Source organism: Athene noctua, chromosome 21 (genome assembly GCF_965140245.1).
Source record: "Athene noctua chromosome 21, bAthNoc1.hap1.1, whole genome shotgun sequence".
In the NCBI taxonomy this organism is placed as follows: Eukaryota; Metazoa; Chordata; class Aves; order Strigiformes; family Strigidae; genus Athene; species Athene noctua.
In genome coordinates this window covers 8,493,789-8,517,742 of record NC_134057.1, presented here as the reverse complement: position 1 = coordinate 8,517,742, position 23,954 = coordinate 8,493,789, and the positions used below count along the sequence as shown (strand labels likewise).

At 41.5% G+C, this 23,954-nt stretch overlaps 1 protein-coding gene across 1 annotated transcript in view; it reads right to left on the bottom strand.

Moving 5' to 3' along the window:
* ANK3 (ankyrin 3) overlaps nt 1-22,776 on the bottom strand; it is a 218,046-nt gene extending 195,270 nt beyond the window's left edge. Inside the window, exon 1 of the mRNA XM_074924321.1 lies at nt 21,063-22,776. Coding sequence (XP_074780422.1) covers nt 21,063-21,176 — 114 coding nt within the window. The 5' untranslated portion in view covers nt 21,177-22,776. The remainder of the gene's footprint in view (nt 1-21,062) is intronic.
* Between the last annotated feature and the right edge of the window lie 1,178 nt (nt 22,777-23,954).

Here is a 23,954-nt window from a genome sequence, read left to right as displayed (position 1 = left end):
CATGTCAAGCCACAATTTTTATGAATTTTATCCTGGAAAAGAATATTACATGTCTTCTGCAAGCATTTTACTTCAACTACTGACTATGCTGTTTATCCCTTAGAGGTGAAAATTTGCATCTGAAGGAAGATACTCCTTCAGCTGATTCAGGAGGTTCAGTTCAGTTGTAAAACCCTGCATGTAACTTCGGCTGGTTGAAGTCAAAGAGCATATTCCTAACTTCATGCAGAACTGGATCAAGGACAGTCACATTAGCTTTGAACACTCTAGTCTGTCCACGGCAAACAATGAAAAGCCCTGAAGAGACAGTTGTTTAGATCCTGGAAGCGGAACATGTGCATTAGGACAGCAGTGTCCTAGTTACAGCAATGCAGGGCTATGGGAAAGTGCTGTAACTAGCTCCTAAGGAGCAAGGGTCTGATAAAACTGTATTGTTTCTGGAGCTGCCTCATAAAGAGCCAGCAGAAGGGTCTCTGCCTAGTGATCAGTGTGTAACAGACATCTCTAAAATAACTTAGATTAATATTTATTAGTTAATAATCACACTTTTGTTAAAATCACTTATGTTTTTTAAGCACCCTGTGTAATTTTAATATTGATTGTAATACACTCTCATGTCTCAAGTTGGACAGTAGGATGGGAATCCCGCGACATTACAAGATGCATCAGCCAATTGAAATTCAAACTTCTTAACTGGCCTAAAAACCTTTAATGAGTCAGTTCAACCGATTTTGACATAGGTGGATGGGCCACCTTTACTTAACCCAGAAAAGAAACATTTATTTACATATGTGTTTGATAAATAGAAGGAATCTTCCTCTATGAAGATTTCCATTTTAATCCCATTGAAACAGCAACTCCCAGTTTGCTGCTGAGCTGGACCCTTGCCTTTGCTTACAGAGACTTCAGCCACCAACTAGAACAAACCTTCTATTCTGGAACATTAAACTTTCAAATCTTACTGCTTTCAAACTCCCTGACACTGTGAGACAGAAGAAAGCAAAACCTCATCCTCTCTCACAGTAGAGGTAACAAGTGCTTTCTAATAGCAAATCGTCCCGTCTACAACCGGTGTCTGGAACTGCAGCTCTGCTCAAGGCAGCACAGCCAACTGAGCCAAGTGGCTCTAAAACTACACAGGCACGAGGGGATATTCCAGTTTTCCTCCTTAGGGCTCCGTCTGCGGGAAGCTGAAGGTACAAAGAAGGACAAAGCCTGCTACCTACTGCACATATACTCGCACTCGCCTGCACCTTCACCAAAAACCTGTTACATTTTCTCCCACCCACCCGGACACAGTGAACGGAACACCACTAGCTCTCCGTAGCCAGAGCATCATGACCTGCAGCCAGGTTTCTGAGGTCTTCCCTTTGTGATGTCCAGCCGGGGAGTGCTCTGTGATCTTCAAACAGGAACACGGTCCCCCAGGGGTGCTTTGGCCCTTTTACACTCATTGCTAGTCTTTGGTCAAAGCCACTGATCTGTAACTGCTGAATGCCCAAGCAATGTGCAGATAGATTCCACACACTCCACAATTACCTTGCAAAGAGAGATACCAAAGCCTTTAGTACCTATTAATTTAAAAAACACTTTCAGATTCATAGTTGAAGTCCAAAGACAAGCATGGTTTCATAACTTGTAACTCAGGCTATCAGTATTAAGGCACAGATAATGGGATATATCATGGTTTAAAATGGAGCACACTACGAGCAAAAGACACTTGATAATTGAACAAGTCCTGATAGAAAATCTGGGTATTTATCAGCCTAACTCTTATTTATTTCCATTTGTACCTGGGCACTACTCAAAGTAGTTAGTAATGCAAGATAAGAACACATGAGAATCAGATAATGATCCTACAAACAAAATTATTAAACCAACATTTAACGTAACGAACACGAATAACCTTGCAATTCTGAGGATTTTGCTAAAAGCCCTCCAAAGCAATTATTTATTGTTAGGGTGCATAGTCCCTACTAGCACAGAATGCTGCTGGCAGAGAACACTTGCTAAGCATGCTAGGAATATTAAAAGTACTATTTGAACATATTTTTGCATAATTCCAACAAACCATTTCTCCACTTAGAGCGTTGTACCTGATTGAGTTGTTCCTACTTCAGGAACAACTTTTTATCATTTCAAAACAAATTATTCAGACATAATGCTCTCTGTCGAAAGAGCTGTTCTGTAAGTTACTGCTTCAGCATCTCTCAAGTATACATTATTTTGAGAAGCACACACAGAGAGTACACGTGTAAAACTCCACCTCTCCTTATGCAACAGAAATTTTGCATGCTTTCTTTCTGCAAATGAAATTTCCTTGTTTCAAATGCATTGCCCTTGAGGGTATCAAGTAATATGATGAAATAGCGAAAGGTTTCTGCTGTTACAGTGAAGGTCAGTACACAGCAGACTATTTCTTTTGTCTCACTTTTCAGGATGATCAAAGCGTTGAGGCGATAAGAGGGAAGCTAGTGCTTTTATGTGATGCAAAATCATCAAGCTGTATGTCCAGTCATTGCCTGGTGCTGCACTGCAGCTTCTGAAACAAATCCTCGCCTGTCCCCAATGACATTAGGAGAGCTCAGGGCCCGATTCTATTTTAAAATGACAGAAGCATTTTCCCTTTAAGGTTGAAAATATTCTTGATCACAGGATCTGACATGATTGTTTTGAAAGAATCATCATAATTTATAATGGTTTTCATTTATTAAACACATACATGTGGAAGTTGAATAAAGTGGTAGGAAAAAAGTGTAAATAGTATGCACGGAGCCCACTGCGAATGCAGATGGAATTTCTACGGTTCACCTGACGCCTGTCTGATTTAATGAAGACAGTAAATTGCACAGCACAGTAACTGCATTCCATTCTGCATACACCACCGTGCAGCCACAGCTACCAGGGACGGATATTCCCTTTCTTCCAGCTTTACAATCTCCTTTCTGATTTAATCACCACATGGGATATTGAAGAATAGTCTCTAGGATATGGGAGAGAGTCTGTAACGTAAGCATACTAGCTAAATGGATTAAGAGGAAAGTTACTAGGAAAAATTATTATTTTTCTCACCCCGACCCTCCCCACACATAGAAGTTAAAGAACAGATTAATTCTTTGTCTGGTTGCCATGAAAACTATGAGATGTAGCCCTACCTCAGATGAAATGATGTTATGCTCACACAACGAATAAGAAGTGAAAGCTGCAGGGTCCTACCTCAGCAACACAAAGCTCAGTCAAGAGAGAGTCTCTCTAAAACGCAGGCATGTGTGGATTCTAATCAGCTCTGTTTATAACGTATGATCATAGTTAATTGTTCATTAATTCCACCATGTCATTTGTTCAGAGATTATACCCTCCACATAATGAATGTTTTGGGGTACTCTCCAGCAGAGGAAATTAAAATAGATAATAGCTGTGATTTTAAATAGTTGTCTTAGCAATCTTAGGTTTGAATCCATTGACCTAAACCACTTTTTAAAAGGTTTCAAAACATCAAAAAAATTGTTTATTCTTTTGAAAAAGGAAATGCACATGTGTAAATCAACCTGCCTATGGAATCGATGTGTTTCTCTCTAGCTCCGGGCCTCACCCTGACAGCCGCCTCCATACAAATCCTTCCCCTGCAGGGGATGGGAAGGTGGATGGCCTCGAACCTCCAGGTGCATAATTCCCTCCCAGTTCAGCAGGCAGCCCAGATTTTAGTTACTTGCAATTAGTATTAACACCATTGCAGTCGCTGAACGGAATAGTCACCAAAAGAGCACACAGCATGAAACGCTTGTATTAATGATAATGGAGATGTTCATGTTTCACTCCTGGATTTAGGAAAACACTTTTGTAAATTAACTTACCTCACTTCACAAGATGAGACATCCTTGTGCAATGTCACAAAGAACACGCTCACCTGAATAACACCGATACTCAACTACCTTACTGCTGATTTGAGTCTCCAGAATCACAGATGTGTCAAGAACGACAGTACACGCTTAAATGCCATCACCATGGGCTTGTATTTCATTTCCCTTGCAGTCTTAGTGTAAGCTGATCCTTAAGAGTTTTCACAAGACTGAATTTGCTACAGGGTCATGATGTATTTGGAGGGCTGTCACAAAGAGAGCAGTGTTAGCGATTGAAACGGCTCCTTTTGCTCACAGCAATACAAAAATCTGGGAAAAACTCACCAGATTATACAGAAATTATTTTAGGAATCCCTTGCTGAATCTAAATGACACACTGTAATCAGAAATTTCAACTTTCCAAAACACTTCCAAGGAAATTTCAAAACAAAAAGTTTTAAATAAAGTCCTTTGGTTCAACATGCCAAAAAAAGTTTGACTGATTTTTTTTCATTTTCAAAATTGAAACCAGCATTTTATGGGTTGTTTGGCTTGGTTTTGGTTTTATTTTTCAGAATGCATTCATCTTGTTATTGACTTAGTTGAGCTGTAATCAAATCTGTAACTTTAAGCATATTAAACTCTATAGTTTTCAAATGAAGAAACTCTTATCTAGAAAAAATTGGCCTACTAGGGTTTGGTCAGTATGTTCCAAATTTACATTTGTTTGTGGCATCCAAATAACTGCCCAAAGGAGGATGTATATACCTACACTTTACATATTGGATTAATACCTCTGTAACACAGCCATATAATAAATTAATTAGCTGCTTAATAAACATGATTAAATAGGAGTGCAATTATCAGCTGTGGCTTAGTGCTAGGTGGCCTTCCTTGCCTCATTTAATTGAAACTTATTGTTCTCATCTTCAAGGTTTTCTCACTGTGTTTGACCATTGTTTACTGATGTACAAATATTGGTAACACAGGTTTTTAAAAAAAAAAAAACAAAACCAAAAAACAACTACGCAGAAAATAATGTCTTTGAAATGCCACATTTTGGGGCAGATTGGAATCCCCAGAATTTCAATCTACTATTCAAGGTAAATGATGTCATCCCTAGCTCACAGGTGCTCACACCCAACCGTGCTTGCACAGAGCTAGGATAACCCGTAGCATTTCAGGACAGACCTTTTCTTCTAAAAACTCTCTGTTCTGACGGGGTGAGCACCATGGCCCCCATTCAACACATCACTTAAGGCTGGTCTCAGCATTAAGCACACAGTGCTCCTTCTGTACTCAACTGAATTACAAATAGGCTTAAACTTAAGTGCACGCTTAAGTACTTTCCTGGATTAGTGCCAGAATATTTAGCACTTTTGACTAACCAGACCTATGACAAGAAGCACAGATATTGTGCGGTTTGCTTAGTCATTCGTGAGCTCTGAGAAACAACCGTACACCTTTTCGTTGTCTTTCTGGCAGAAAGCAGAAGTAAAAATTAAATAAAGATTTCAAAACCAGAAGCTGCCTGAAGTTTCTTTCCTGTCAGCTCAACACATAAGGCTGATCAGTCTATGGAGCTGCAAAATATTTTGCTTTCTGAAAACTGAAAACGGTGGCCAGTATATAGCATCATTTTTCTCTATGCATTTCAACTACAGCAGGCAATGCATCTTTTTTCAGATGGAGGTTTTTAAAATCAAAGAGAAACTTTCCTTGATCTAATGCAAAAGAACTTAGTTCTCTGGAGGGAAAGACTTATTTAATTCCTTCTTTCTGATGAGATAGGTGAGTTCCCCACACCTTGCAGGCTATGTACACTACAAGTGATTTGACTCCCTCCCACGTGCACTCCCGTTGCATTTGGCAGCATCGTTCAGGAAAGGCAACAATGCCTCGGCCCATGGGCCCAACGCTTTCAGTCGTTCCAAGTACAGCGTAACTAGACTTAAAAGACATGCAGCGTTTTTTTAAGTGAAATCTTAATGTTTGTAAATATCACAGTGGAAGAAAAATCTCTAAAAATACCAGCGGTATGTTAACAACACAAGGCTGAAGGACCAGCTTTCCTCCACTGACTTCACTGGACTGTTAGTATGCAGTGCCAGGACAGCCATCAACAGTTTCCCACAAAACATAACCGCCTTTTTCTCATTCTGGAAGGAACATTCTGGTTCTGCCATTTGCAAAAAGTGCATGTTGTCGTTCTGAGGCTGGTTAATACGCTCCCTCCGAGTTACCTCTGACCTTGTCCTGTCTTGCCACCACTCTTCCCCTGAGCAGCCATTGATGTCTCCTCATCAAACAGCAGGATGTACTCAGAATAAGGTTGCTACATATTAAACCTAAACTGTACTGCTAGAAAATCCTCCCTAAAGCTATGCAGCCCTAATCTGTAACTGCCAAACAGAAGAACAACAGACAACCGCATTTATTGAATCGGAGTAACTGGCCACCAATGAAATAAAAAAATTATTCCGGGCAGCCCACGTTAGTAAGGCTTCATATATTTATATTTTCAGGAACAATACTATCCAAGAGACAAAGGAACGAATATTCATCTAAACAATAAATGCATAAAATAACTGATAACAAAATAACAAAATTAACTGCCACCAGATAACATGCATGTTTCTAAAAAAAATAATAAAACCACTATTTTGAACAGCTAAACCAGATAAAACTGAACCTAAAAGAAGATCCAACATACTGCAAAGTTCCAGTCAGAAGCCTCCAGCTGGCTAGTTTTTCAAGCTCTCCCCTCAGTTTTATTTTTTCTCTTTGTATCTTTCCCCCATATTTTCTTAAAATATTGTTTAGTTTGATTATGAATATAATCTGTGACTTTATTTGCCTTTTGAGATATTACCTTTGCTCCCTTTCCAGGCAACTCTGTTCAGACAACTATTTTCTAGGAAACAGGCAGGCACAGAGAGCACATCTTACGAAAACTAGGACAGAGATTCTGACTTGTCAAGAAAATGTGAGAAAATTTTACTGCACATGAAAAAGAAACACAAAGAAAGACCTGAAGCTGAATTTTGTTTTCACCCCTAAATTTTAATCATTTAAAAAAATATATTGAGAATTTAAGAATTATTAAAATTACATTTTAGTTAGCAGACTGCTATTTCCGGGAACAATTACTTTTTTGTAAGCAAAATTGAATAGCTCAACTTTGTACCAGAAATATCTTAAAACTGACAAGCCCTGATTAATTTGTGGTTGCCTCTTTGTATGTGGACCTTGACAAAGCACTAGGCTACATATCCACAGTATAAATTCATTCAACCAGGTAACGGATAAGAGATCTTATCTTTTCAAGGACTTAATCAGACGCAATCTCTTGGATGTCCTCCAACCAATTACATTTCTCACCCTGCTATATAAAGCTAAAGGGTTTTTATCTTTCTGCCTACTTCGATGCCTGAATTTCTCCCCCTAACAAGCCAGCAGCTCTGTCTGGGGAGGAGCAGCTCACAAGGACAACTGCAGTCCCACAGCAGCAGTGCAATCAGAGAGCAGCAGCCCTGCAGGCAGCACTGGATTTGCTTGCTTGCAGCACAGCTGATGCTCTCAAGGAAGAGAGCCATCCCCTTAGCCATCTTATCATCCATCCATCACCTTCACTGCTCACAGAGCCTATCTGCACTGTCCTGAAAGGAACCGCAAGCCTCCCTGAACTCAGCAGGGTTTGGAGCCCAGTCCCCAGCCGAGACTGAATTTTTGCTGGCTTTGTCCTATTCTGCTCTCTCCCCTCCCAGTTTTTTACTACTGACTCAGCCTGGGCAAAATATTGTGGGTTAATAAGGAGCTCCCCAGAACAAGGGGTTCATCTCCCAGCAGCGAGTTACAGCCAAAATAAACCCAAACTTCTGGCTCAGCAGCCCCAGTCACTCCTCCTGGATCTTTAATCGCTGCTCCCATCTCAACATCAAGGTCCTTTCTAATCCTTTCATTCCTTTTTTCTTCATCTTCCTTCAAACTGACTTGTTTTAAAAGTGCACCAGCTTTGTTTGCTCATTTGCATTTGGTAGTAAACGAGGAGAAAGGGGCAGCTTTGCTGTCGGGAACAAAGGGCTACGATTCTGAACAGCTTCCCTGCGGATCTTGTGTGCTCACAGCATCTCTTGGCTTTCCAACCCAGGGCATATTGTGCATGTGGCCTTTCAAGCTGAATTTATTGCATATGTTCAGTGGTTCTTCTAATTGGACCTATGACTTGACCACAATTCTGTGAGTTTAGCTTCAAGGATAACAGGCACATAGGTCAACAAGAAGATACATACGTTACAAAATATACTACATTTAGCCATTTTAGATTAAACTCATGCACTTCTAAAACCAGGATTTGGACAATTTTCCTGTGTACTGGGTGGGCTAAACAGAAACAATTCTGGAAGAGCTTTACTAAATCTTTGTAAATAAGACCCACTTCTATCTGCAACTTGACTAGTATGATCAGTCATTCTGAAACAGCCTTTAGCCAATGGTTTGGTATACTAGATAAAAGAAAATTAACCTAAATAACAGTAAATTGGATATTTATACTGAATACCAAGGGCCATAATTAGAATTGTTACCATGCATGCTTCCTCTCCACCAAAAGCTTTTTAAAAAGCATAGACTTCTTTAAAAACCACATTTCTCCTCCAGAATTATGGCAAGACACCAGCAAAAATGTTCCCGAGAGCTGTGGATGCAACCAATAGGTCACACACCAGGGCAACACTGAGCAGCTCCAAAGTAATTAAAAAAACTATAAACCCTGCATGGGCCTTATTTTGTAGCAATGGTCCTTATGCAAGGCACGCAAAATATATTGTGTATCAAGAACAGAAAAATAGACAGCGCTTGCCATTTGAAAAGAGATCCTTAAAATGCACAAGAAGAAAAATACGGATATTTTACAGAGAGGAAAAAGCAGGGATTAAATAAACTGCTTAAGATCAAACTGTGAGTCAGTGGGAGAGCCCCCTACCCTTTGTTTGTTGCTTGGATGACTTGGAAGTTTGCATACTTCTATCTTTTATGTGGGTTGCGTATGCTGAGTGTGCAAAACATTTATTAAGCCTTCTTTAAGCATAACCAGACATTTGGATATTACAAAAAAGGTAGACAGGAAAATATCAGATAGGAACATCAAATAACATACACTTTCCCTTAACTGTTAAAAAGCGTTGGCTGTTCCTCAGGCTGCCCTACTTAGAAACTTTGATTGTGCACCCACTGTCATGAGAGATGTTTTCCTCTCAACATCTTTTTAATCTTTTCAGACTGGTAGAAAAACAGCAATCTTTAGTTATCAGAATTTTGATGTTTAACAGCTTCAAAGTGCTGGTGGTTTCAAATTAAATCAAGTGGTAGGAAAAACTAGGACTGCAGGTATCCAGTGATTCTCCTTGAAGATGTTTCCTTTGCTTAGATGGAAAAAATGCAATAAAGGAAGCCTTTCCCACCCCCTTCTCTGCAATATTTCACTATGGGATGTTTTAACTTTTCAGAGTCTTGTGTAAGAAAAAGGAAACCGTCCACAGCCACCCTCCAGAACATACTGTCTGCTGCTGTCTGGCCAAAAAAAGCCTCTTTTGAGAGAGGCTTCCTCAGCACTACACGAAAATACTGCATTTACTCACACATAGATTGAGGATCTTTTTTAACTTGCTGCACCACGAGGTGCTTGGTACATGCACTTCTCCTCTTCAGTGATCTTTCCCTTCAGGTGTGGGGAACACTCCAGGCTTATTCGCCTGTGCTTCAAAGTCTAGTCAGCAGTCTATTTCTGAATAATAGCTGCATTAGTTTTCCTGCAGTGTGGGCATGAAAACATTAGCCTCAGCACCAGAGACAATTGCTAGATCCATACAAATCTGAAGGGGACAGGAGAACAGGTTACGGACTCAGATCACCCAGACACTGATATTTCCTCATGGACCAATGGTAAATTCAGCTGATGAGATGGTTGCAAATGCTAAACATTAACCTAGTGATTAATGAATGGGAAATAATTACAATTTCAGAGATAGCATGTTAGGGTCTAGAAGGAGTGGTGATGCAGTAATGGGAGAAAGAAAAAAGCTGGGTGGGAGAAAATAAAATTTTTCAACCTATGAAGGAATCTCAGCTAAAGCTATGAATGCCTATATTTATAAAATGCTCGAATTACAACCCTGGTAAAAATGACTTGAGTTATACAGAGCTAGCTCTAATCAGTGGCTCAGTTCCACCTTTGCCTTCTGTTAGTAAAATGCCCCGTAAACTCATGTTGAGAAGTGAATATCTAACCAGTGGATATGACACGGCTCTGCTGTTCTCAGGTTCCCAGAGAACACTGGAGACCACCTCAGATGGGTGAGCTTGGGGACAACATACAGGACATGCCACTGGGAAGGACGACTGCCCAGCTAGCTGGGACAATCTTGCTTAACTGAAGGAAGTCAAGGACAGAGCTATTCTATGTTCTTACATTTAGAAGTAAAAAAAGAAAATGAACTGATGTGCTGAACAGAAAGTGAATTCCACAACTGTATCTTCTACCAACACCAAAAAGGGCAAGTAAAAGTATGGTTTATTAGAGGGTACAGACAGGTTGGCATCACTGTGGTTTCTCATTTTAATACTGCCTTTAAGGAAAGCTCTTTAGAATATGCAAATCAGCATGCTCTAACTGAAAGGTAGATACCAACTACACTGACTTGTGAACTGTTCTGAGCTTTGTGAACTCAGAATGTGATGAAATTGCTGGTGATGCTGTCAGCTGAAGAATTTCAAAAGAAAATTGGCAGAAGTTTGAAAAAGACCGTTTAATTTATTGTTCTGTTCTAGCTAATGACTTGTTCTTGCAAACTGTCTTCTTATTTAAAAAAGGATTTATAAATCCTTTAGGAAACAACGACAGCACCGGAACAGAATAACACTGCAAATTACATAAATGAAGAAACAAACGATTTATATACAACCACCCAGCGTACACTTCTGGAAACATTGCTAACAACTCTGTGTACAGCTTCTCCCTTAGGACCCAGACTGGCCAACAGCACTGGCGATGGGCTGAGCCTGGCTTTCCTTTTGCACGGGAGCAAAGGGAACACGTGTCCTCTGAAATTAGACGCTTTGCTGCACCACACAACCTCTCCCAGTGTAAGTGGTCCCTGACACAGAGGGAGACTCACTGTGGGAAGCAGGGACACTCTGGAGATGCCCAGCTCAGGGCTACAGATGGTCTGGTGCCACAACCAAATCCCCGACCACCACCTCCCCTCCTGCTCTTGCCCTGTACACATGCAAACTCACTCACACGCATTACGTAAGTGTTTTGCTGTGTATAAACCCTTTACTTGTAGAGGGTATGAATTTTTGTACTCAGGCCAAACTCTTCAGCCATCAGAGCACAAGGATGCCATGAAGGAAGCTGTCTGCAAGAGCACCACCCCCAGCTTCGCAGATCACATCACCATGAGCAGAGAAGTTGCACCCCATGGTTACTCCCCAGTACTAGTAACCTACGCAAGTATTTGAATTCGGATTGGTTACTAGTTGCTTGTAGTCTATCAGAGTTCAAGGATTTACACAATCGTGGTGCTTACTTTTAAAATATGATTAGGTAAAAACAGCCACTTTAGCAGCTCCAGGAAATCCTTTCATGGCACTCAGAATTCCAACTACCTGTCTCCTCTTCTGACTTCCCTCTCAACTCTTACTCCAGCAGAGCCTGGATACTTAATAACATCTTATTTCAAAAAGCAGAGGCCACAGGGTTAAGGATGGCTGTGGCTCAGAGCTGAGCTGACAAGATTTCACACACACAAAAAAAAGGATACACTTTTCTGCTTTCAAAAATACCTCCCATATTTTACAGAAATACAAACAGTTTCCCTGTTACACACTCATCCTGTCTATGCATATCCACTTTAAGGGGTATTACAAAGGAGCGTGGAATACATGAATATAATTCAAGCTTAGTGACCAGTGATTTTCCCCTGATACGCACCAAAACTGAGAGCTGTTCAGAAATCTGCGCAGACTCTACAAAACACAATTTTCTACAAGCCATTACGGACTGCTTTGCAGAAGCAGGCAATGATTTCCACTGATGCTGAATCAGGTATCAAAGTGCATCCCTTCCTTCACAAGGGAAGCAAGTGACAAGATCACAGTAGGGATTTCTGTATTTACAAATTATTCATTCTGCCGGTGAAGCACCAGACACACCTGGGAGCCTGCCTGGCTCCTGGTAGAGAAGGGGTCACCAGAGGCAGCAAGTTTAATGCTACTGATGGAGATTTTGTTGAGGTAGCCTCCACTAGGCACTATGACATATGTCATGTTACACCCATGAAATAAATGTGGACATTGTGTCTGCATAACTTGCCATCATTGTGTAGTGGATACCTGTTAAGGTACAGACCTTAATTTTCTGCTTGTTCTCATGAACAATCAATGTGTTAGCAGGGGCCTTGGATGCTACCACTTGCATCAAGAAGTAACTACTTCAATAAAGTCACGTTAATTCCAGTTGGATAAATACGGAGTAAGATATATTCTGCATAAACTAGGATATCAGAAACATAAGTGAACACCTTCTACCTTGTACCTTTCTCCTTAATTATAAACGTTTTTCAATGAAAAATTAGGAAGATACTGAAATGAACACTCGAACTGAGATTTAAAATCGATACATCAACAGTGACGGTACAACATATCACACGTTAGACTCTTCAGCTGCCCAGTAAGTTAAAATCCAAACCTGTGAATAAAACATAGCTGAACAACCAAAAAGTTAGGTAAAATACATCATTCAGGTCATTAAAACAAACCATAAAACTTTTCTAAAACAACGTTCACATGAAGGTGACTACTCAGTACAATATGTCCTGTACTTTTCTGCAACCACAAAGGGAAAATAAAGTTTTAGTTCTGATATATAATACAAAGGCATTAAATTGCTTGTGTATATTATCAGCAATAACATTCTCATACAGAACAAATTCACGTTACTAAACAGTCATAACTTCCTAAATAACGGAGAACTTCAGCTTATTTGCAAAATTATGATTTTTTTAAAAAAAATACATCCCAAGTGAATTTTCTTTTCAATTAGCAAAACAATCTTATTTCAATCTAGTTCTCCTGTCCACATTAGTCTTATTTGAATAAACACTAAAGAAACATTCTGTGGATTTCCTTTCCAAGTTGCCATACAGTGGTTTCAATCTCTGTAAAATTAAAACCAAAACCTGACCTCTTCCATGGAGGTCGATAACTAACCACCTCGCAGAGCACTGACCAACAAAGTAGAGCTCCACACAAATACCACGCTCAGGCCGCAGACATGCAAGAAAGATTTTTGAAAGTGTTACATGATCCCAAACATCCACCAGAGATGCCAGGGCCTGATCTGCAGAATGCCCAAAGCTCTTGGCTGAAGCTGCAGGGCTGGAGGATGCTTAATACCTTTGAAAATGAGGACATTGCTTTACCTTGTCTCACACGCACTGAATTATTCTCTGAAGGCACCTATCTTTCACCATTTAACACACAGGGCTATAGCATGCTGGATAACTGAAGTCAGGAACTATGCAGGACAGCTGTATCATCCCAGCTGAGCCCATTACCTGAAAGGCCCCCCCACATCCCAGTCTAACACAGAGGCATTATTTTGTAGAGTTGCTAAAAAGCCTAAGAGGTTTCCAACTTGACAGGCACGTGGCCTGATCAAACCCCAAAGGCCTGGTTTGCTGTGCTTTTACAACACAGACCTGCACCAGCCCCAACGCCTCAGTCAGAAAATCCTTGTTACAACTCTACCAGTGGCCTAACAGCTGTACAAATTACTGAGCAGCAGCAAACCCAACTTATCTGAACTTCCATTCCAATCAGTGTGGGAATAAAGCAGGCTTTGTATGGGAATTAAGTAATTTTTGTTTAATTCAACTTGCAGCTCAGACTTTTTTCTTCTCTATTTCATTTTTCTACCCACATCACATACACCAAGAGCCTAGTTCTTAGTCTCTGTTCCAGTCAAACTAGGTCCAACTGAGTCTAACACTCCATTTTAGCAGGTGCTCAATCAGTTCCACTAGTCAACAAATATTTTGACTCACAGTAACAAATATTTAGTGAATGGCCAAGAGAAACTGTATCAAAATAAGCAGGAGTTATCCTGAACCTACCAATTCAGGCAAGTGAGAGCCTGAAATTAACAGTGCTTTGACTTTTGGCACAGGGCTGAACATTCATAACCACATAAAGAGATCCTTTTAAAAGTTTTTTTTTTAAAAAAAATCACTGTTCAAACATCATCTTTGAACTTTCTATTGCTTCAAAAGCATCCATTCTCCCATAGAAGTGACATGTCCCTCTCCCCCTCAGCTCTCCCCAAAAACCCAGATAAAACCTAGCCCGGGTGGAAAACCCTAAAGGATAAAAGACTGCATTAATACCAACCAGGTAGTTGAAACAATATTGATTTACACCCACTGAGAGTCCAACTCTGAATCTGGTCACTGAGCAATCTTCCTGCAATGGCGAGGTCTCCTATTGTTAGTCCTCCCTCTTCTCCATCTTTTCCCACCATGAGCTGGTAACGTTAAGTATAACGTGACTTATAACCCAAACTGGCATTTGAACAGTAACTAATGGCCATCAGTTCTGATGGCACAATCCTGAGGCATCAAGAAGGTGAAGAAGAAAAGGTGAATGTTTTCAACCTGCCTAAATAAAAATGTAAATGTGTAACAGTGCAAAATTTTTTCCTGGGTTTATAAACAACAAAGTAACACTGAGCAGTGCCCACTTCAACTGATGCTGTGGTGCTACCCACACAATACAATGCAATCTTTTCATTCCTTTGGGGGTCATCTTCAAAGAAGGAATTGTTTTTCCAGCTGAATAGAAACACTCTTTCACCACCAAATCCCATGCTGGTAAGAATTCAACACTGCTAGCAGATAACCCATCCGCCAGTATCCATAAACACCTACCAAAAATATCTTTCCATTACTTGATTTGCCTCTGACAGAGCATCATGTCCAAAATCAAGGATATGACTGAAATTTTCCTTGTAACTATTAAAGATGCACTGACTTAACAATTTTTCCTTCAGGCACCTAAATCTACACTATGTTTTAATTTACCATAAGTCATGTTTCCAGATGTTGGAGCAACATCTGCATGGTTCGTGTTTTAACACAAATGAGTTAAGGAACAAATCATTTGTGCCCGACCTATCTAGACTCTACTACTGTGAAGTTCAACTGTTCAGAAACCATGAAACAGGTCTCTCTAACCCAGAGATTTGGTTAAAAATCATGAAATTAAGTAGTTTAAAAAATAGATGGGGATTTGTACTTGTTATCTGAGTTAAAAGCCTTGAAGCTCACATTTCAAGCTTTACCTAATAACTAGTAGACTTGTTTGCATGTGAAAACTGCACCAGTTCCAAGCCAAATTGTTTTTAAAACCACAGGACGATTCACTGCAGGAACATGTGCCTGCCAGAGAAAGTATTATTCCTGTTTTCCTTAAACCTGCTTAATTATCACTGTGGACCAAACTGAGAAGCCGCTTGCACTGAAGCTGGTCTGCACACAACCGTTTGGCTCAAGTTAATTGTGTGGGTGCAGATGGTGAATTTTTCAACCTCATGAGACTCATACTGAAGCCTTGGCATGGCTGAGGTCCATAAAACATTTGACAGCCCTGAGAGAGCTGAGGGGAAAGGAAACAGTGGGAGTGTCCCAGCTAGGATATGATGATCCCTCCTGGGGTCCCGCTGCCCCTGGGAGGTGTTTGCAGCTCTGCTATGCTGGGCAGTCAAAGCCATCTCCCACAGGCCCTCGCAGATGGGAGCAGATCCCAGCCCAGAAGATGCACAAGCTCCTTGAAGCCACATGAACAGCCGCACACCTACAGGTTGATCATTCCTGACACAGCGTTTCAACTTATACCCATTAGGAAATTGCAGGGCAATTTTTTCCAGCGTACCCAAAAGTTAAGTAAAACCTTCAAAGACTGTGAGCCTTATGATGAAATTACCAGGATCTGTGACGTTGGCATCCATTATTTTCACTTCTGTCCCCAAGTTTGCAGCAGCAGAGGATGTGACAGCAACAGCCTTTAGAATCTCAGAGCTGGCAGCAGCCAGGCTGTGCATTATGATCACACTCTTCTGTGGTCCCAAAGAACATGCTAGGTCCTGAGCATTACATGAAAATGGAAACCTCTTCAGTCCTACTGAATATTGTATAAAACATAAATCATTAAGTATGTGCCAGGACCTGCCCTTCTCTTCTACTATGTACTGAACAGAAAACACAAAAAAATATTCAGAGATTTCACCTTTATTTTAGGAATGCACTTACTAAGCATCTAATTTATTTCCCATCATTATTATAGGATAAACAGTTTCTAGTTAGTTATTAGTCTTTAATAGCAAGACTAGTTGTACTGAGGGAATCCAGCCTCCTCAGCCAGAAGACAGAGACTGGGAGACCGACCCCCCCCGCATTCCAGGAGGAGATAGTGAGTGACCTGCTGCATCACAGACACACACAAGCTATGGGACTGGACGGGATACACCCGAGGATGATGAAGGAGCTGGCTGGAGGTGCTTGCCAAGCCACTTTCCATCATTTCCCAGCAGTCCTGGCTGACCAGGGAGGTCCCAACAGACTGGAAATTGGCCAGTGTGATGCCCATATATAAGAAGGGTCAGAAGGATGATCTGGGAAATTACAGACCTTGTAAAACTTTGGTGCCCGGGAAGATGATGGAGCAGGTCATCCTGAGTACCATCACACAACACATGCGGGACAACCAGATGACCAGTCCCAGTCAGCATGGCGTTATGAAAGGCAGGTCCTGCTTGACAAACCTGATCTCATTCTACAACAGGGCGACCTGCTTATTGGATAGGGAAAGGCTGTGGGTGTTGTTTACCTTGACTTCAGTAAGGCCTTTGACACCGTTTCCCACAGCATTCTGCTGGCAAAACTGGCTGCTCGTGGCTTGAATGGGCACACGCTTCGCTGGGTAAAAAACTGGATGGCCGGGCCCAGAGAGTTGTGGTGAAGGGAGTTAAATCCAGTCGGCGGCCGGTCACGAGTGGTGTCCCCCAGGGCTGGGTTTTGGGGCCACTCCTGTTTAACATCTTTATTGATGATCTAGACAATGGGATCGAGTGCCCCCGTGGTCAGTTTGCAGATGACACCCAGCTGGGTGGGAGTGTTGATCTGCTCGAGGGCAGGGAGGCTGCAGAGAGACCTGGGCAGGCTGGAGCCATGGGCTGAGCCCAACTGGGGGAGTTTCACTGAGGGCAAATGCTGGGGGCTGCCCTTGGGCCACAACAACCCCCAGCAGGGCTACAGGCCTGGGGAGGAGTGGCTGGAGAGCTGCCAGTCAGAGAGAGGCTGGGGGGGTTGAGAATGAGCCAGAGTGTGCCCAGGGGGCCGAGGAGGGCAACGGCATCCTGGCTTGTGTCAGCACTGGCGTGGCCAGCAGGGACAGGGAAGGGATCTGAGCCCTGTGCTTGGCACTGGTGAGGCCGCCCCTCGATGGGTGGGTTCAGTTTTGGGCCCCTCACCCCAAAAAGGCCATTGAATGACTCGAGCGTGGCCAGAGAAGGGCAACGGAGCTGGGGCAGGGTCTGGAGCACAGGTCTGCTGGGGAGCGGCTGGGGGAACTGGGGGGGTTCAGTCTGGAGAAGAGGAGGCTGAGGGGAGACCTCCTGGCCCTCGGCAACTCCCTGCCAGGAGGGGGCAGAGAGGGGGGATGAGTCTCTGGAGCCAAGTAACAAGCAATAGAACAAGAGGGAATGGCCTCAAGTTGCACCAGGAAAAGTTTAGACTAGATGTCAGGAAGGATTTCTGTGCAGAAGGGGCTGTTGGGTGTTGGAATGGGCTGCCCAGGGAGGTGGTGGAGTCCCCAGCCCTGGGGGGGTTGAGGAGTCGGGCTGAGCCAGCGCTGAGGGATCTGGGGGAGTTGGGAACTGTCAATGTTAGGTTAATGGTTGGACTAGATGATATTCAAGGTCTTTTCCAACCCAGACACTTCTGTGATTCTGTGATAGTTTTCATAAACCAAACTACACACGACAGAGCTGCAGTATAAGGAATCAAGCAAGCCACCCTATCACTGACATTATTAAGGGTGGCTTGGCTTGTTCTGTGATACCATCTAAGGCTCAGGTCTGCCCTTGGGTGTACTCAAACTATTTGCAGTGCAGGACGCTGCACAACCATCCAGAGGCAGAACTGCTTGAAGCTCTAATATAACTTGAACAGAATAAACAGGGAACCTGTGTAATGCAGACCCTTCACTGTACTCGCTTTAGTTGCTGGCCCCATCCTGTTCTCTTGTATGAGTCAAACTATTTAATCTCTGAACCTTCAGAAATGTCTTGAATGCAGGCAAACGGGAAGAGTGTGGTGGGCCCACAGGGCACAGAAGCACGGCATCTCTACAGAACTAAGTGCAGCAATTTGAGAATATCTCACCTTGAAATTAAATGGGATTGGATATAATACAGGGTTTTGTTTTGTGTATATTCTTAAAAAGGTCATTTCTCTCACACTAGCATTGAAGCAAGCCTTAACAGAAACATTATTACATTGTAAATTGCTTAACCAGTCAAAAGCGGTGAAGTATTATCTGCAGACTGCAATCCTCAAACTAAACAGGAACATAAATCAGCATGACTGTTGAACATCAAGTCTAGGACACTGGGTGCTCCCACCAGCTTTACTTTCTAATCATTGGCTGCCTTCGTCTCCTTACTGTATAAATTATCCAGAAACGTTAGCACTCTCTGTTGTTCCAATGTGACGGGAAGACCCTAAAGGATATTTCTGTATGCTGCTTAAGCAAAGGGTTAGCTTTGTGCAGTATCATGTGATCAACAAAAAAACCCCACGAGTACTGCTTGCTGGTGGGTGGTGCAGAGGAACAAGAAGTGACTCACAACTCATAGTGGAAAAATTGGGGGGAAAATGTTTTAAATAGTCGGGAAAGTACAAAATGGCAAACCACAATTACTGGACTTCCTACTCCCTATGTACTGGGTGGCAAAACCATGTTTTTGCTGTGAGAAGACTGATGCCCAAATGTATAAATGTTAAGTGAAGCACTTGCTGCTTTTTGCTCCATTCTCCTAGTAGAGAGACCCACTGCATGTCCTGAATCAGCAAAGTCCTAAGGAAACCCAGAAGGAAATTGGAATAAGCTACCAAATTCCAGTGTGACACAAAGGGGACGGGGGGGGGGGGCGGGGAGGACAGGGAGGGATGGGACGACATGACCCAAAAAAAGCCTTTGGTGGAGCAAAAGCTCTCAATTTTATCTCATTCTTGAGATGCAGAAATAAAAGACTGCCCAGAAAATCCATACATTTGAGATTAATAGGCTGATATTTATCCATGTGCCACTCTGGTTGCTAAGAGATTTCCTTTCGACAGCACTGTGTTGTATAAACAATAAAGCATTTTGGTCCACAAAGCAATTGTCTCACCTCACTGAATCAAGAGCCTCTCACTGCCACATCCCTTCTACATTGTTCTAATTACAAACTGTGAGAAAGCACCCTCATACAAAGACAGTTCATGGATATGTTTGGGCACACTATTGTTAAACTTGAGCACATTAAGTACAACGTGGGCTTCCTGCATCATGAGTAGAGTTAGCTGAGAGACTATACATTTCAGCTCACAAGTCATAGATAAATATGGGTTGACAGGCCAGGTCCTAAAATTCTTAACTGCTGTGGTCATTTTCAGCTGGGGAAAAAGAAACCCACCCTGATAGCCACATTACAGACCTGCACATAACCCAAGCAGCGGTCAAGAAAAATATTACTAATTCAGAGCAGTTTCATACAGCAGCACCTCAAAACTGGCCCCAAAGAAAGAATATTATTTTCACACTTTCCTTTATATTGTAAGATAATTCAGAAGACTTGTGTGTATACATTCACATAGGAAAAAAAATACCTACAGTTAACATGCTGCAGTACATTCACTGCAGCCATCTAAACAGTCTCCGAATGTGCTCACTAGAACAGAAGGCAGTGGGTTTCTTAGTGCTCTTCATCATGTATAGTACTGCCATGGCAGAGAAAAAAGAGAAAAGGGCAGGGAAATGCTGACTCCCACCCAACCAAAAGATGCACATATGTTAGAGGAATCTACATGTCATTTAGGAAGCACATGGACCGCTTCTCTGAGCATATGAAGATTAGCCAGTCCCCCCTTAGGGGGATTTCACAAAGGCACACAGAAATACTACATACCCAGGTCTCTGTTAAGACAACTGGCTTCTTGATATGTTCTTGAAAAATTATAATAGAATGCAGCCAAAGACAAGAAATCACGGCAGGGCCTTATTTCTAGTACAAGGTGTCATTTTTAAGGACATATCCACAGAGCTGCCAAAGTGGCTGGCCTCTTTATCTGACATTATGCCACAAACCGTAACTATTTTGCTTTATACCTTTAAAGAGAAACAGTAAGACTGGAATCACGCAGAGGCTCCTGAACTGAACAATGAGCAATGCAGTGTCTACTGAATTTTTCGGATCCTAGTTTGCTGGAGGGTTTTCTGCAGCTAAGACAAATCCACAGCAGAGAAAAACCAGGCTCTGCAATCTCAGTCACATATTTCCCTAACAAAAGAAAGTTGCTAATAACCGATTGTTAACAGCTCAATTCTGTAAAACAGCTCACCCTTCAGAAAAAAGAGAAACACGGAAACACCTTATTTCTGTAACGTTATCCCAAAAATGGATGTTTCAGAAGCCAAACATGTGACACAGTCCCAACACAAAGAAAAAAAATCTGCTTCCACACACATCCCTTTTAAGTACATGTATGTAAAGCTGAAGTATTATGCTGTTAAACCTCTAAGAAAGCTCAGCATTTAACCTCACAGCACGGTTACAAACTATTTTCAACTCACGGACAGTTTGCGTATCTCGGTAACACAAGTGATTTATCTGGGAAATGAATGCACACCTTCTGCATCATCACTGCAATCAACTCATCTCCAATTAAACATTCAATTGCTTTGCAAACCCCACAGCCGTGGTTATCAATGCTATTTTACAATGTTAACAAATTGCTCTGACAGCTACCAAGTTACACGCAAGAACAAGCTTTGATACTTCAAATTGCAAGGTAAGAAAATTAAAACAAAAGAATCCCTGTCAGAATTTGGCACAGATCTAGATACCTTTTTCTTCCGATCCCGGGATCTTTTCCTGTGTTTTCTTTTTTTCTCAGTTTCTTCATCAGCATTAATTTCTAAATCCCTGTTTTTCTTTAACTGTGATGCTGCGTGAGCCATAATGCATTAAAAATCCTTTACAACAACGCTCCCTTGTAAAAGGTGATTTCCTCAGGCACCTTTAGCCAGCCCTTACAGCAAATGTTCCAGTGATTGGAAGGAAATCTGTGACCAGAGCCAGGAACACATTCAGGATTCAGAGATCTCACAGAAGCTTGCAGTCACTACAAAAATACACCGCTGCAGAATTCTTCCTATACCTTTCTGTACCTGAACCTTTGTAAAACAGTGCAGCCATCGTAATGCATTTAACGTAATGAAAAAGACAGCTGGGACAGAGAAAGCTGTATTATGGCTGTATCCCCTGCCACCAGCTGGAAGTGTCTAAGTGACTCCACTGAAGGGGGAATGCTGAAAAGAAGCGCTTTCTATTGAAAAAAATTCCAGAACAATAACATGTGCTGTATTGTATTTTCTTCACTAATCCTAAAGCATGTTTTTAAAACCTATTAAAAAAGGCAGTGTTAATGATGTACCTATCTCAGCTAGTTTTATATGGTAAGCCGTTTAACCTATAATGAAATGGAGCAGCTCCTACTTTAGGTTAACTGCTGATGGTGACAAAAAATAAAATAAAAATTTCTTTTTACCATGGAGACCCTGACTGCATTATGTAGAAAACAATGCATGCATTGCCATATCTTAACAGTGTGTCCTTTATACCCATTTTTTAATTCCAATACATTTTGTGAGAGAGGATTACAGAAAGCCCTGTTGTCTTTTTTCCTTTTTTTTTTTTTTTTTTTTTTTAAACATACTTATTACAACACATCATACAGAAAGAAAGATGCGATCACACTAGTGTGAAACAGGCATTTAATTCATGGGAGATTTCCTGGCACCGTTCTTTTACGTGGTCAGAAAGGGAAATCGGCACTATTTCCATGTAGTTGGAAATGTACTTTTAGGCTTTTATGTCAAGGCTTGCTTCAATCATCTTACTATTTTTGCCACCTGAGTCCTCAATGACTGCAGCTTTTGAATATTCATTATGGGAGGTAAAATAGCAGCAGTATTAAGGCCTGCAGGAGGATCTTTTACTAGGATGAACACAGAGCAAGCATCTAGTAAATAAGGAACCATATTTTTTCTACACAAATATGAACAATCAGCAGCTTGCATCGAGACTGCTGTTTTTAACCTTTCCCAGTATTCCTAGTAGCATACTTCACAGTAATGAAGATTAGCATTTTAAGGCAGTCTGATTTCTTTCAGATAAGAACCAAAAGTCTCCACAAGTGAAACCAGTGTATTTCACGTGCTACTAGCATTTCTTTCCAGAAGGAAAAAACAGAATTTGCTGTAAAAAGAAAGTTAAATTTAAATTTGAAGTGCGATTAGCCAAATCATATTGAATCTTTGGAGTGTAGCAGAAAATCCAGAAAGGTCTCACGCGGTCATAAAGACTGTTCCCCTGAATTTGAGAGACGTTTTCTGAATCCAGGTTGTTGAGGTTCATTAAGTGGCATGCATCCATTTTTGACATAACATGTGAAAGTGAAATAACCTTTTAAATCCGCAAAACAGAAACGACTTTGAACACGCTGTACGTTGTCCAAAAGGGAGCACACAGTGCAGTTTGTCTACTGTTCACAGGCTAACAAACTAGGTTTAAAAAGTTGTTTATTTTGGAAGTACTTTTAAGAAATGCTCAAGGATGGAGACCACAGTTATATGACCTTAGGGACCTTTCTTCCTGATGCAGTAAAATGACAGGTTCCTGTCTGTATCCAAACTCCCTGTACCTACACACCACCACGTGCCTCTCCCTACACATCCTCCACATCTGAAAGACTTCTGAAGACTCATATAATGGCTGCCTTTGGAAAGTTGTGGAAGGAGGAATGTTTTCATTTGAGCAATGCCTGGTTTTAGAAGTAAATTCCCACTTCTCCATGTGCTACAGAAGCTTGAATAAACATATTTATATTTTTAAAGATGCAAAGAGTATACCCGAAGGACGCTCAGAGCATGCTTTCAACTGTAAAGCATAACTGCAAGCAGTCAAAAGCCACATTCAGGCAGGTATCTGGATTTTGGCCCAGCTCTGCAGGGAAGTGCAGGGCAGCAGTGAGAAGATTCCAGTGTACCACAGGAGCCCTACTGGAGAGGGGAACTGGGCAATGGCTCTTGGTTTAAGGGGGCTGGAGAAGGTAGCTCAAGGAGGCTGGTGGAGAAGCTATCAGGTTTTGGTGGGAAATAGAAGACTGCCTTGTGCCTATTTAAAAAATAATTAAAAAAATAATAATAAAAAGATAAAGCACCCAAGGCTTCACTTTCTAGCTCACAATCTGCCTGCATGACCTTGGCAGTTATTCTCTCTGAAGTTCAGTTCTTTCTCTGTAAAATAAAGTTGACAGTATTTCCCCTGTCTGACAGAACGCAGTGATTAGCAGGGCAGTGCTTAGAAAAATACAGCAGGACCAGAACTGAAATTGGATTCAGCAAAATTCCGTAGAGTTGGATCCCTTATTCCCAACACATTTCCATCTGGATTTAGAAGACTTATGAACCTTTGCCTTAGGAAACCAACTTCTTATTTGAGCCACAAATGAAGTGAATCCTGCTGTCACTCACCACTTGCTAGCTAATCCCGTGACGTTCCATAAACCTTTTAACCATACTAACCTGTAATTTATGGCTAAGTAACCTCATTAAATAGAAATACAAATAATGTATTATTAAAGTGTTATATGTTTAAAATACTTCAAGCATACTTTTTAAAATGTTGGCACAGAATAATATGCACCTATGCAGCTTAAAAGCCCTAACACCACC